The 11,436-nt window shown below is 42.1% G+C and overlaps 1 protein-coding gene across 1 annotated transcript; it reads left to right on the top strand.

Moving 5' to 3' along the window:
* The first annotated feature begins 2,949 nt into the window (after window positions 1-2,949).
* On the top strand, window positions 2,950-8,852 carry LOC108678741 (trypsin). Its single transcript, XM_018167205.2, has 6 exons — window positions 2,950-3,355; window positions 3,985-4,059; window positions 4,572-4,711; window positions 6,773-6,974; window positions 7,708-7,886; window positions 8,424-8,852. Exons 1-6 carry the CDS (start codon window positions 3,232-3,234, stop codon window positions 8,610-8,612), a joined length of 909 nt encoding a protein of 302 aa, XP_018022694.1. The 5' UTR covers window positions 2,950-3,231; the 3' UTR covers window positions 8,613-8,852.
* Window positions 8,853-11,436: the final 2,584 nt, after the last annotated feature.

Genomic DNA, 11,436 nt, shown 5'->3' on the forward strand with positions numbered 1-11,436 from the left:
TAAATGCAATCAAAGACAGGAAAAGAAAAGTATCAGAATGTTCAAACAGAGGGAAAAAGTATAACGTGTTCAATTTGCCTAATCATTCATCAAGCCAGATAAATGCACAGTAAAAAAGATATTAAACTGACTTGTATTTTTCTAACCAACGTTTTTGACGAATAATTTCATCAAATTTGGAGGTATTAGTCTGTTTTTGAACAATAGAATTCTGAGGTATTTTGAGCTAGGCAATCTGGTATTCTCGCCGAGAAAATAGTTGACGACACTACACACGAATGAAGCGCACGTAGACGCTGCGCAGAGGGGCGGTGAGGCGCTTGACGCCCGTGTGTTGCCCCTAGTGTGAACGGGCCTTAAGAGCTTGTGCATCACTGCTTTGAAGCTCCTGCACGCTGCCAACTCTTTGGGCTTTACAGTTGTCGGAAAAGTCTGGTTTTTAATTATCTGTCGGACTTGTGGGTCAACGAGGACACAAGTTTAATCTTGGAGTTCAACAAGCTGTTGCCAAATTTCACCTTTAGTCATAAAAACTTCTGCCTATTCAGATCCATTGAAAGTGAAAACATTGACATTGATTTTTGTCGACAAGAGCATCGACATGATTCCCGCGAACAAAACCTTCCACTCTTTTAAAGATTTTTTTAATTTCATTGAGTTTTTCTGTAACTGGAAATCCTGACGTGAAACAGTATGACAGTTTTGATTCATGAAATCAGTCGAATCGAATTAGACTAAATTTGCATACATCAATAAAAAAATGGTTGAAATTTGTTCGTCTGTATTGTCTTATATCTTGCAAGAAAATTCAGAATAAAGATGCTGTAACATTTTATATCACATTAAATGTCAATTCACTCATTTTATTGATATGTTCTTGATTTTAGTAGACATGGGGAGAAATCGCAGTTGTTAAGAACTTTTAAAAATGAGTTTGAACTGCAAGATCATATTATAAATAAATTTATAGAACGAATGTCATTTAAATTAATGGAATGCGCAGTAACTAAGTAGTTGATTAATTAAGTAGCGAAATAACATGGTTGATTGCCTCCTTTCTGAGCTCAAGGGCTCCTAAACTTTTATTGAACATTCCGAGACGGTTAAGGATCTTAATTGAATTAACGGCCGGCACGTTCAACTAAAAAGTTTTAAATGAACTTATTTCAGATTTTTGCGTCTGGGGATTTTTCTATATCAACATCATTTGAAAGTTATAGGAAATACCTGCCGAATTTTTCGGTGAGCATGAAATTTATCCCGGGAACACAGACCCCAATACTCATAGCAGAAAGTTCGATGAATCTTTTTAAATTTCAGAGCCCTTGCTATGTCAGTAAGCATTTATCCCTCACCCTCTCCTACAGCTCTCATTTTATACTTGAAGTTTATTTAATTTCTTAAAATATATCATTATTTTTAAAAATGATATAAGTGAGCTTAAAAATACAAAATCTAAACTTTTTTCTCACAGACAAAAATATCTGTTATGCCAACACTACGGATAAAGCATATGTGAATTCAATAAATTTTAGGGTTCAATTGTATTTTTTAACTTAAAACAAGCATAATAAAGTCAAATATCGTAAAGCTCTACATTGCATTGCAGTTGGAGCAGCCTCTCCGTGGGACATCTTTAAGCCCCAAACATCTGGACTCGTATGAGCCCCTCTTCCTCTCTTCCACGTGCCTAACCTTCAAATACGTCGTGATTTGATCACGTGACTTGATCCCTTTACTATTCAGTCCCGGACTAGCGTCTCGTTTGTCCCCTTCATGCGTCTCCTGGCAGAGGTTATTAGCATAATATATATTTTTTACCGAAGTAATATACTCCCACAAGTCCCAAATAAACATGTATATTGTTTCGTAAACAGTATATCATTAAAGAGACTATTTCATTTACACCGTTAAGTTATTAATTGCTCCGTTAATTAAATTCTAGCATCTTGTTCACAAAAATGATGTAAAATTCTTTCGTTTAATGCAATTCGTCCGTCCGTATCTCGTACGAGGAAGGCATGAAATTCTTACATTTTTAGCAATTTCAAATCTTTGACTAATTCCTTTTGTCAAATGTGTTCAAGTGATCCATCGAAAACCGGCCTGTATGAATTTGTAGCGATTGTTCTGAAAAAAATATTTTCCGTGAACAGAACAGTTATACACGTATGAATACATACAAATAAGGTTCGTTATAAATTATTCAACATTTTTATTTTCAGTTTTCCATAATTAAAAACTAATTTGTAGTTGATTGTAGAAAAAGATCCCAATCTTAAACCATGAAAGGGAAAATGCGTATCAACTAGAGACGGGCACGAGCTCGGGTTTATCTCGTGTTCCCAGATTATAATTCTGCGCATATGCGTTAAGTTCACAAGGAAAAATTTGGACACTATTACCGACATAACTGCCTCTGAGGAAAGTTGTGCTGCTATTGAAACACGAGGAATTACTACTATTAGAAAAATATTTCCTGCTTAGCCCCCTATAATTATGATAATTTCCTTGTCTCATCTCCTCCTTGCGATCAGTGGACAAGTAAATGCTCTGCTTAGACAAAAAGGTTTTGTTGCCTTGAAAACAATTATTACTGAGGTTACAATAAATTCAAGCAGACTAAGTTCAATATTTATTTTCCGTAGAAAAAGGGAATTTTTGGGAAATTTTTTAGGACTGATTTACAACTGAGAAAATTATTCAATGTGTTTTTGTGAATAGTGGGTTATTCCATGAAGATGTATAACCGGATTACCAACATTCCCAATACTAGTAAGACCTGTTAGGAAAGCTGGGGGAATTTAAGGCCACTCATTATCTTGGAATACGAGTGGCATGTGAGATGTCAATATCGCCTTATCACGCGTGAGAATTGGAATAACCATTTCCGCGATATGGTTAGGCCACATCTGGCGATACGACAAGTTAAAAGATCGACTTCGCCTCACTGCGCTCGAGTGTTAGTCCTGGTTAGGTTAGATTAAAACTGTCAACAGAAATTTCCTGCATTATGAGTGTTATTCAAGTTAAATTCACTGAACGAATTGCACCGAGAGCTGCAGCTCTCACCCTGTGAATGTTATGTGCCATGGATGCTCAACCGATACGGAAACATTACATTATTGATGTGTCGTTGTTCGTCGTTTAAATTCAGCGCTTGTATGACGACGGACAAATTAAGTGATGAACTAAATAATATTTCACGTTAAAATAACAAACTTAATTAGCATGATAAAAATGTCAGCTTCGTTCACAGCGATTTCGTTAGTTGCTGTCATCGGTGTATGCTCGACTTTTATTGGTGCGGCATCTGGCGTTATTCCTTGTTTGATATCTGGGCACGGTCATATGGGTGAGTTGAACACAATTATTCTCTAATCTCAAGAATTGGCGAGGTGAAAACATGTCTTACCGATGAGTCATCTCAAGTATTATGAGTTGAACACATGTCTTGTCTATGGAAATTCTCTCAAGCATGGTTGAATTGATCATTTGAAGTAAAATGTACGTCTTTTATATTCTCTTTAAACCAAATGCACAACAACTTTTAAGAAGTATTCCAGTCACGAACGCTTCCTTCGTTCCCCTAATATTGATCGTTGTTTGCCCCTTTCCGTACGTGCCGCTAACTTCGCCGCAAACTTAACTCGCTGGCCTTCCGGAAAAACGATTTTTTTTAACGAAACTGAGCCACGACTTTCTAGTGGGATCGGAAAGTTTCTTAGTCATTATGAAGCAATCGAATCCCAGAAAACGTAATTCTGACCAATATTATACGGTTTTTATTGATGAGCGGCGAGTTAGTTGTAGTATCTGCTGAATGGAATCTTATGTGACTTTGATGGTAGCTTATAACCATTCTATTATGGTATATACAGTGCACAATACTATAATCTACTGCCACATTTCTAAAGCTTCTTCAGCTGTTCATAACTATCACTGTAATCGCTTACGATAAGTATAATTTACGATGAATTTCAGTTCGAGCCCGAAAGCCTGTTCGTTTTGACGGAGACATTGACGCCGGCATCATAGGCGGCAGCGAAGTTCCAGATGGTGAGCCAGCCATCAAACTATTTAGTTTTAATATCCTGCAAATTTAAAATAAATATTTTAATAATTTCTTGTTCTGTTGCATGGATAAAGAACTCGCTTGGTGACTTATTGATATTAAAAAAAGTTGTTAACTCATAGGTTAACATAAACGAGCAGCTGTCAATGGTAGCGTTTATGCAATATATGGCGAACAAATTTATTACGAGCATACCTTATTACATTTCTGTAACTATGATAATGCAGTGTTTCATTTGGTACTTGAATTATTCACGAAATACTATTTGTAGTAAAAACTTATGGATTTAATGAGAGACAAATGTTATAAAAAACGTACAATTATTTACGCTTTGCCTAGTTCGTGATTGGAGGCACTTCTATTTTGTTGCAAAATATTAGTTTATTTCTTTCAAATTTACTTGATCTGGAATGAGACAAACCGCATTAATCTCAATTTTAATTTTGAAAATTTCTTCATATCCCTGTATATTATCTTATTGAGTAATATTTTCCAGGGACCGCCCCGTGGATGGTGTCCATCCAGACCACCGAGTACACGAAGCCCATGCACGTCTGCGGCGGCGTGCTCGTCGCCCCCCAGTGGGTCCTGACCGCCGCGCACTGCGTCTGCAGCGCCCACACGTCTGACCTCCTGGTGTGCCTCAGTCATTTGTGCCTCCGTCACTTGTGCCTCAGTCATTTGCGCCTCAGTCATTTGTGCCTCAGTCATTTGTGCCTCCGTCATTTGTGCCTCAGTTATATTTTATTCTGTCATTTGTGCCTCAGTCATTTGTGCCTCGGTCATTTGTGCCTCAGCCATTTGTTCCTCAGTCATTTGTGCCTCAGTCATTTGTGCCTCAGTTATATTTTATTCTGTCGTTTGTGCCTCAGCTATTTGTGCCTCAGTCATTTGTGCCTCAGTCATTTGTGCCTCAGTCATTTGTGCCTCCGTCATTTGTGCCTCAGTCATTTGTGCCTCAGTCATTTGCGCCTCAGTCATTTGTGCCTCAGTCATTTGTGCCTCAGTCATTTGTGCCTCAGTCATTTGTGCCTCCGTCATTTGTGCATCCGTCATTTGTACCTCAGTCATTTGTGCCTCAGTCATTTGTACCTCAGTTATTTGTGCCTCAGTCATTTGTGCCTCAGTCATTTGTGCCTGCGTCATTTGTGCCTCAGCCATTTAGGCTCCAGTCATTTGTACCTAAGTCATCTGTGCCCCATTCATTCAGTCTCCAGTCATTTGTGCCTCAGTCATATGCGCCTAAGTCATTTTTTCCTCAGTCATTTGTGCCTCTGTCATTTTTTCCTCAGTCATATGTGCTTCAGTCATTTTGTGCCTCAGTCATATGTACCTCTGTCATTTGTGCCTCAGTCGTTTGTGGCTCAGTCATTTGTGCCTTAGTCATTTGTGACTCAGTCATTTGTGCCTCAGTCATTTGTGCCTCAGTCATTTGTGCCTCAGTCAAATTTTCCTAGGTCATTTGTGCTCCAGTCATTTGTCCCTTAGTCATTTTTTCCTCAGTCATTAGTGCATCAGTTATTAGTGGCTTAGTCATTTGTGTCTCAGTCATTCGTGCTTCAGTCATTCGTGCCTCAGTCATTTGAGCCCCAGCTATTTGTGCCTCACTAATTCATGCCTCAGTCATGCGCGCCTCAGTCATTTGCGTCTCAGTAATTTGTGCCTCAGTCATTTTGGCCTCAGTCACACTGCCGTCATTTGCTCAGCTACACTGCCTCAGTCGAGTGTGACGTTGCACTGCTCCAGTTAGATGCGACGCTGCGCTGCCTCAGTTGGACGTGAGGCTACACTGCTTCAGTCATTTGTGACGCTATATACTGCCTCAGTCGAGAGTAACGCTAAGCTGCCTCACTCGTTTGTGACGCTACACTGCCTCAGTCGAGAGTAACACTAAGCTGCTTCACTCGTTTGTGACGCTATACTGCCTCAGTCGAGAGTAACGCTAAGCTGCCTCACTCGTTTGTGACGCTACACTGCCTCGGTCATTTGCGACACTCGTTTGCGACGATCGTTTGTAACTATATTTCGCGACACTATAGTTTGTGATGTTTTTTCATGACACTTGTTCGTGACTCCCGCTTACAACGAGCGTTCATGACGTTTGCACGTGTCAATTGAAAATGTCATAAAAACCACATTAAAAGCTTTTCTCAATCTAATTGCAAATCAAAATTTTCTTTCTTGGCTGCGCGTGTGCCGCCAGTTATGGAACATTTGTTAGCATTACTTGACTCGTGATTGCTTTCAACTAATGTATTAATTAGCCTTCGCATACAAATCTATTACTTACTTCAAAGTTGGAATCACATATGTTTCATCAATGTGACCAAGAGTTTATTTCGCTCATGCGGAAACAGCATAAAAGGCTTACTATAGAATGCTTCCGAAAACGATATTGATGTGATAAGCTCACTTTAACACCAGTCCGTTAGACGCAACACCACGTTATATCGTGAGCACATTAATTCCTAATATTGAGAGCCAAAAGCAACAACTGCTCCTCTGAATGAGCCAGCCTGTCGTTTATCTAAAATGAGCCTGTCTCTGAGGTGAGCCAGCCTGTCGTTTATCTAAAATGCTCGTTCATTTCCACTAGGCACATGACATGAAACAACGTTTATTTGACGTACATTTAACGAAACAACGTTTAATCACCGTTGGTACAAAGTCAAATGTCTGGTGGGTTGGTTCGTTTAGGTGGTGGCTGGGGAGCAGCACCTCTTCTCGTACGACGGAACGGAGGTGACCGTGCGCGTGAGCCACGTCGAAATTTTCAAAGACTTCCGTCCGTTGACTCGGACCAACGACATCGCGCTCGTCAAGCTCAACTGCGCTCTCGAGATGACCGCCAACGTTCAGACCATCACATTCCAGCAATCGCAGGGCCCGCAAGTTGATGGTACTTAAACAACAGTTAGATTAATTATGTTTCACTGTAATTATTATTAAACTAGTCTTTATCTCTTACGATAGAGCATTAGAATACTATTTAAACCTTTTATATTTTTAGAATATAACAAACGTTTCTGAAAAATATTAAGCACGAAGGTACTGATATACATATGTTACGTAAGTAGATTTTGCACATTACATAGATAACAAACATACCCGTTATACTCTACATTTTTGTGATTTTTCAAAGACATCTAGGATATTTTATCTAACACGTCCATTCGGATGAAATACCTATTGTTTCAAACATATTTAAATAAAATAAATTAGAATGATAATATAAAGTTGCAAACTATTAAAACAGTGCTTCCTTAATCAATGGGAACGCCCCAACGGTGTTGGATATAGAGACCGTACTGCTCAATATTTATAGTTATCTACATAGTACGGGGAGATCAAGAACTCCCTCCCCTTACACATGTCCAAGTGGCAAGGAGGTTGCGCGACCAAAATGTCCAAGAAGCATTGCTTACGAGTATCATTATCACATTTTGATTAGCTCTGTGTAGATCTGCATTTTAAATGATAAAATCGATTACCATACACATTTGCTGTAGTGTGGGCAGTCAATATTTTGGAAAATGATCTTGCTTCATTTTATTAATTATGAGTACATTAACGCATCTCAATCGGGACTTGGTGAGTTATACAAATTTGAAAAATGCTTGTGTTTTGAATAGAATGGTGCGATGTGTACGGGTGGGGCGCCATTACGGAGGACGGCAGTATCGAGGATGAGCTATCGAAGAGCAGCCAGCAGGTGTACAGCAGCGAAGACTGCGTGCGCAGCTACCCTGGCCTCATCCACGAGGGCATGATGTGTGCCGGCGACGCAGAGGCTGGCAGCGGGCCATGTCAGGTCAGTATTGCATTCTCAGCGACTCTGTCTTCATCCACGAAGAGATGATATTCTCAGGCAACGCGGGGGCGGGCAGCAGGACGCATCATTTGAAGACTGAGTGCAAAGCAATCCTGGACGCATTCATGACGGCATGATATGCGTAAACAATGAGACTTAAATTTTAAATAGTTTCTTGTTAGGATGCCCTGTTAGGTGCGAGTGTTGGCAGTTCCCTGATGGTATCCCTCGGTATGTACATGTATAAACAGTTTCCTGAAATTATGCCCGGTAAGAAGTGAGTGTTGGTAGTTTCCAGAGTGTGCATTGCCATGTGTGATTGTAGACAGTTTTCTCTGAGTGTACCGTGTCAGGTCTGAGTGTAGGCAGTTTCCTGAGAAACTGACATTTCACATCCGAGTATAGGTATTTTAACGCAAGTGAGCTTTTTCAGGTTCGAATATTGGCGTGTAATCTGCAAATTCATGTTAAAATATATGCATTCTAATGCTCAGTTAGCGATCATGCATTAACATTAACTACCATAAATTGGCGCAGGGTGACTGGGGTGGCCCACTAGTATGCAGGTCAAACGAACTGTTCGGAATCGCGTCGTGGTCGGCGGGGTGCGGCAGCGGATCTCACCCAACGGTCTACGCCAACACATCCGTGTATTGGGATTGGATCGAAGCTACCATCAGCAGCCACTTCCATTACCCCAGTACTCAGAAATGCCCGCAGAAGTGACATCTGTATCCTATGATATGAAATGTGAAGAATAATTACTAGTTTTTGCCACATGATTTTAAAAATTCTGTTCACGATTGCAATTGTCTTCTTGCAAAATTATTATTGAATACTACCTCGGCACAATGACAATAACAGGATGAGCGATGTCTTGAGGTTTTTAAAATAACCTTTAATCAGTACAACGTGCAAAAGAGGAATGAAAAAATTCGAGTATAGGACGACGCAAAATGTTTTTCGCTAAACCATTCTGTGATTTGACGACGGGGAAAATGAGCACACGACGGAGAGCGTGGCTTCTCTTCTAACAGAGTAAGGTGATGAGGCATTCCCGTGTGACACAGTTCACATTTGGAGCGATACAGCGTAGTCAGCGGACCCTTGGGGTAACAACCTTTGTAAGAAGTGATGGTATGGGTTGAAAATCATTGAAGAACTACGTATTGACCGTTAATTAACTATGTGGAGTAGCAGCTCGTGAGCTGAAGCATTGTTTGTTTAAAGTTCGTGGTTGATGTTGGCTCTGAGGCTGATTTGAGAGTCAATTTGCTGGTCTACAGCTGTGCACCCCGCATAAAAGATATAAATATAATTTCGTATGCGAAATATAACGGTAGTCGAATTTTTTACGCCACTTTAACTTATGCACCTCTCAACTTAGTTTCAAAATTGTGAAATGTTATCAAATCAGCTTTACTAACGTTAATTTTCAACTTTTATATAAAGATTCGTTATAAAAAATGTGTCTCACTATCCTAACGCCATCCATGAACGCCATCATTCTATTGTTTGTTTCTGACGTTAAATTGCACAAAGTTTCTATCTAAATTTTAGAAAATAGATAATTTCTGCAACCGCGGACATCAAAATCTTAGCCGACGATGCCGGGAGCTGGCATCCAGATAAAAAAAAGATTCCGGTTTAAACTGCGGACCGAGACGGACGTAAGTTTTTGTGCTCTGTGCCCGACTGTGAAAATCACATAAATATAGTTTAATATTCAATATTGTAATTATAGATAGGTGTGTGGAGCAAAAGCTTGAGGCTAGAAGCTCCTTATTTATCTAAAGGATGCCGGTGCGTCGGCAGCTAGTATGGAATATATCTACTTGGCGAGCCGTGTGCAAGTAGACGAGCCCTGGATATTTGATCCGCCGTTCCCGAAAGCCGAGCTGCGGAAGCCACGGCCACGGGCCCATCCCAAGTCCTCTGCCGGACCAAATTCGCGTCCTCGGGCAAGGCAATACCCGCATTCTCATTGCGCCACACATCCATCGCCATCTGCACATTGTCGTCCGCGGCTAGTCGTACATTATGTAAAACAGCATCAAACATGCCAGTGACAATATGAATGCAGGGAGCGCGATGTCCTTAGACATACGGACACCCAGACCTCCCAGCAGGACCGGCAACACAGCTTGTTCGAGGGATTCGGGCTCGAAGCTGACATTGGTGATGGTCGAGAGGGCAGAAACCAACACCTCATCGAACCGTCCCAAATCACCCGCCCGGGTATAAGCCGGAGATGCACGTAGGACGTATTGGAGTTTAGGTAGAGCAAAATAATTCTTTAAAAGCGTAAAAGCTTGATGATTATCAATTAATTTCAAACGCTCCACCATCCTCTCCAAGCTCTCCCGCTTCTCCCGGATAACGGCGGAGACGCCCTCTTCGTGGAGTGGGGCACCCAGTAAAAGTGACTCATGGGCGGGAACAACTTTCATTGCCGGCAACACCCCCCGAAACATCTCCCTAGTTTCGAGCTCTTCTTCTCCCGAATGATTCAGTATGATCACTTCACACTTCCCCTGGTTTACCTCCAGCCCTACGGCTTTAAAGTCCTCAACGAGTTTTTGTACTGCCCGGAGAACTGTCTCTGGTTTATCGCCCAAAGATCCATCATCCAAATACCAAACGTTAAACTCTGTGTTCACCCGGCCTACAACCTCGTCAATTCCTAAAGAGAATAAAGCAGGGCCAAAAGGATCACCCTGCTGTATGCCGGTCGCGGAAGCCAAAATCGACCTCCCAAAGAATAGAGGGGATGGTTCCGAATACGCTTGGTACAGCATTCTATAAATTCCCTGCGCTTTCGCCCTCGCGGCAGCCAGGAACACGTCTAGTCGCAGGCTGTTAAATGCATTCGCCATGTCAACCTTGAAGAACACTCGACGGCCCGAGGTACGCACGGGCTGCATGAGCAGCAGCCTCGCACCCGCCCCTGGTGAAGAACCCCTATTGGAGCGGCTGAAGTGCTTCCCCTATTAACGGAGACAATGGTCTTGCTCCAACCTTGGTAGCCAAGCGACGCAAAGTGCTCCAACCGCTACGGGCGAATGCCCCCGTCTTTTTTCCGTAGGGCGCACAGAGTGGCTCCATAGAACATCGGTCTTGCAAACCCAGGTACCTGCCCCCCAATCACCAGGTTGACGAACCTGGTAAGGGAGGCCAGTAACCTCGCGCCCGCCTCACCCGCCTTCCGCGAAACCATGGCCACCAGATGACGCGGACGGAGCCCGTCCGGGCCACCCGCCGAACCCGGCTCGAAGGAAGCAATGGCTTTCCTACATCCCCTTCCCCTACAATAGAAGAAGGCGGGTAGTCTTCTCCTGCAGGTTCAGGGATAGATAGGTCCTCGGGTGCCGGAGGATGCTTCTGCTGGAGCATTTCTCGGGTTCTATCGTCCCTCGGGGCAATATCATCCGATGATGCCAGCATACGCACAGCCCCCCTTATGTCACCATCGTCCAGCCTGCTGGCCACTCTCCTCCAGAGTTCTTGATTTCCGTCTCCCGACTCCCGCCTCGCTCTTTCTTCCGGAGCC

Source organism: Hyalella azteca, unplaced genomic scaffold (assembly GCF_000764305.2).
Source record: "Hyalella azteca isolate HAZT.00-mixed unplaced genomic scaffold, Hazt_2.0.2 contig15432, whole genome shotgun sequence".
In the NCBI taxonomy this organism is placed as follows: domain Eukaryota; kingdom Metazoa; phylum Arthropoda; class Malacostraca; order Amphipoda; family Hyalellidae; genus Hyalella; species Hyalella azteca.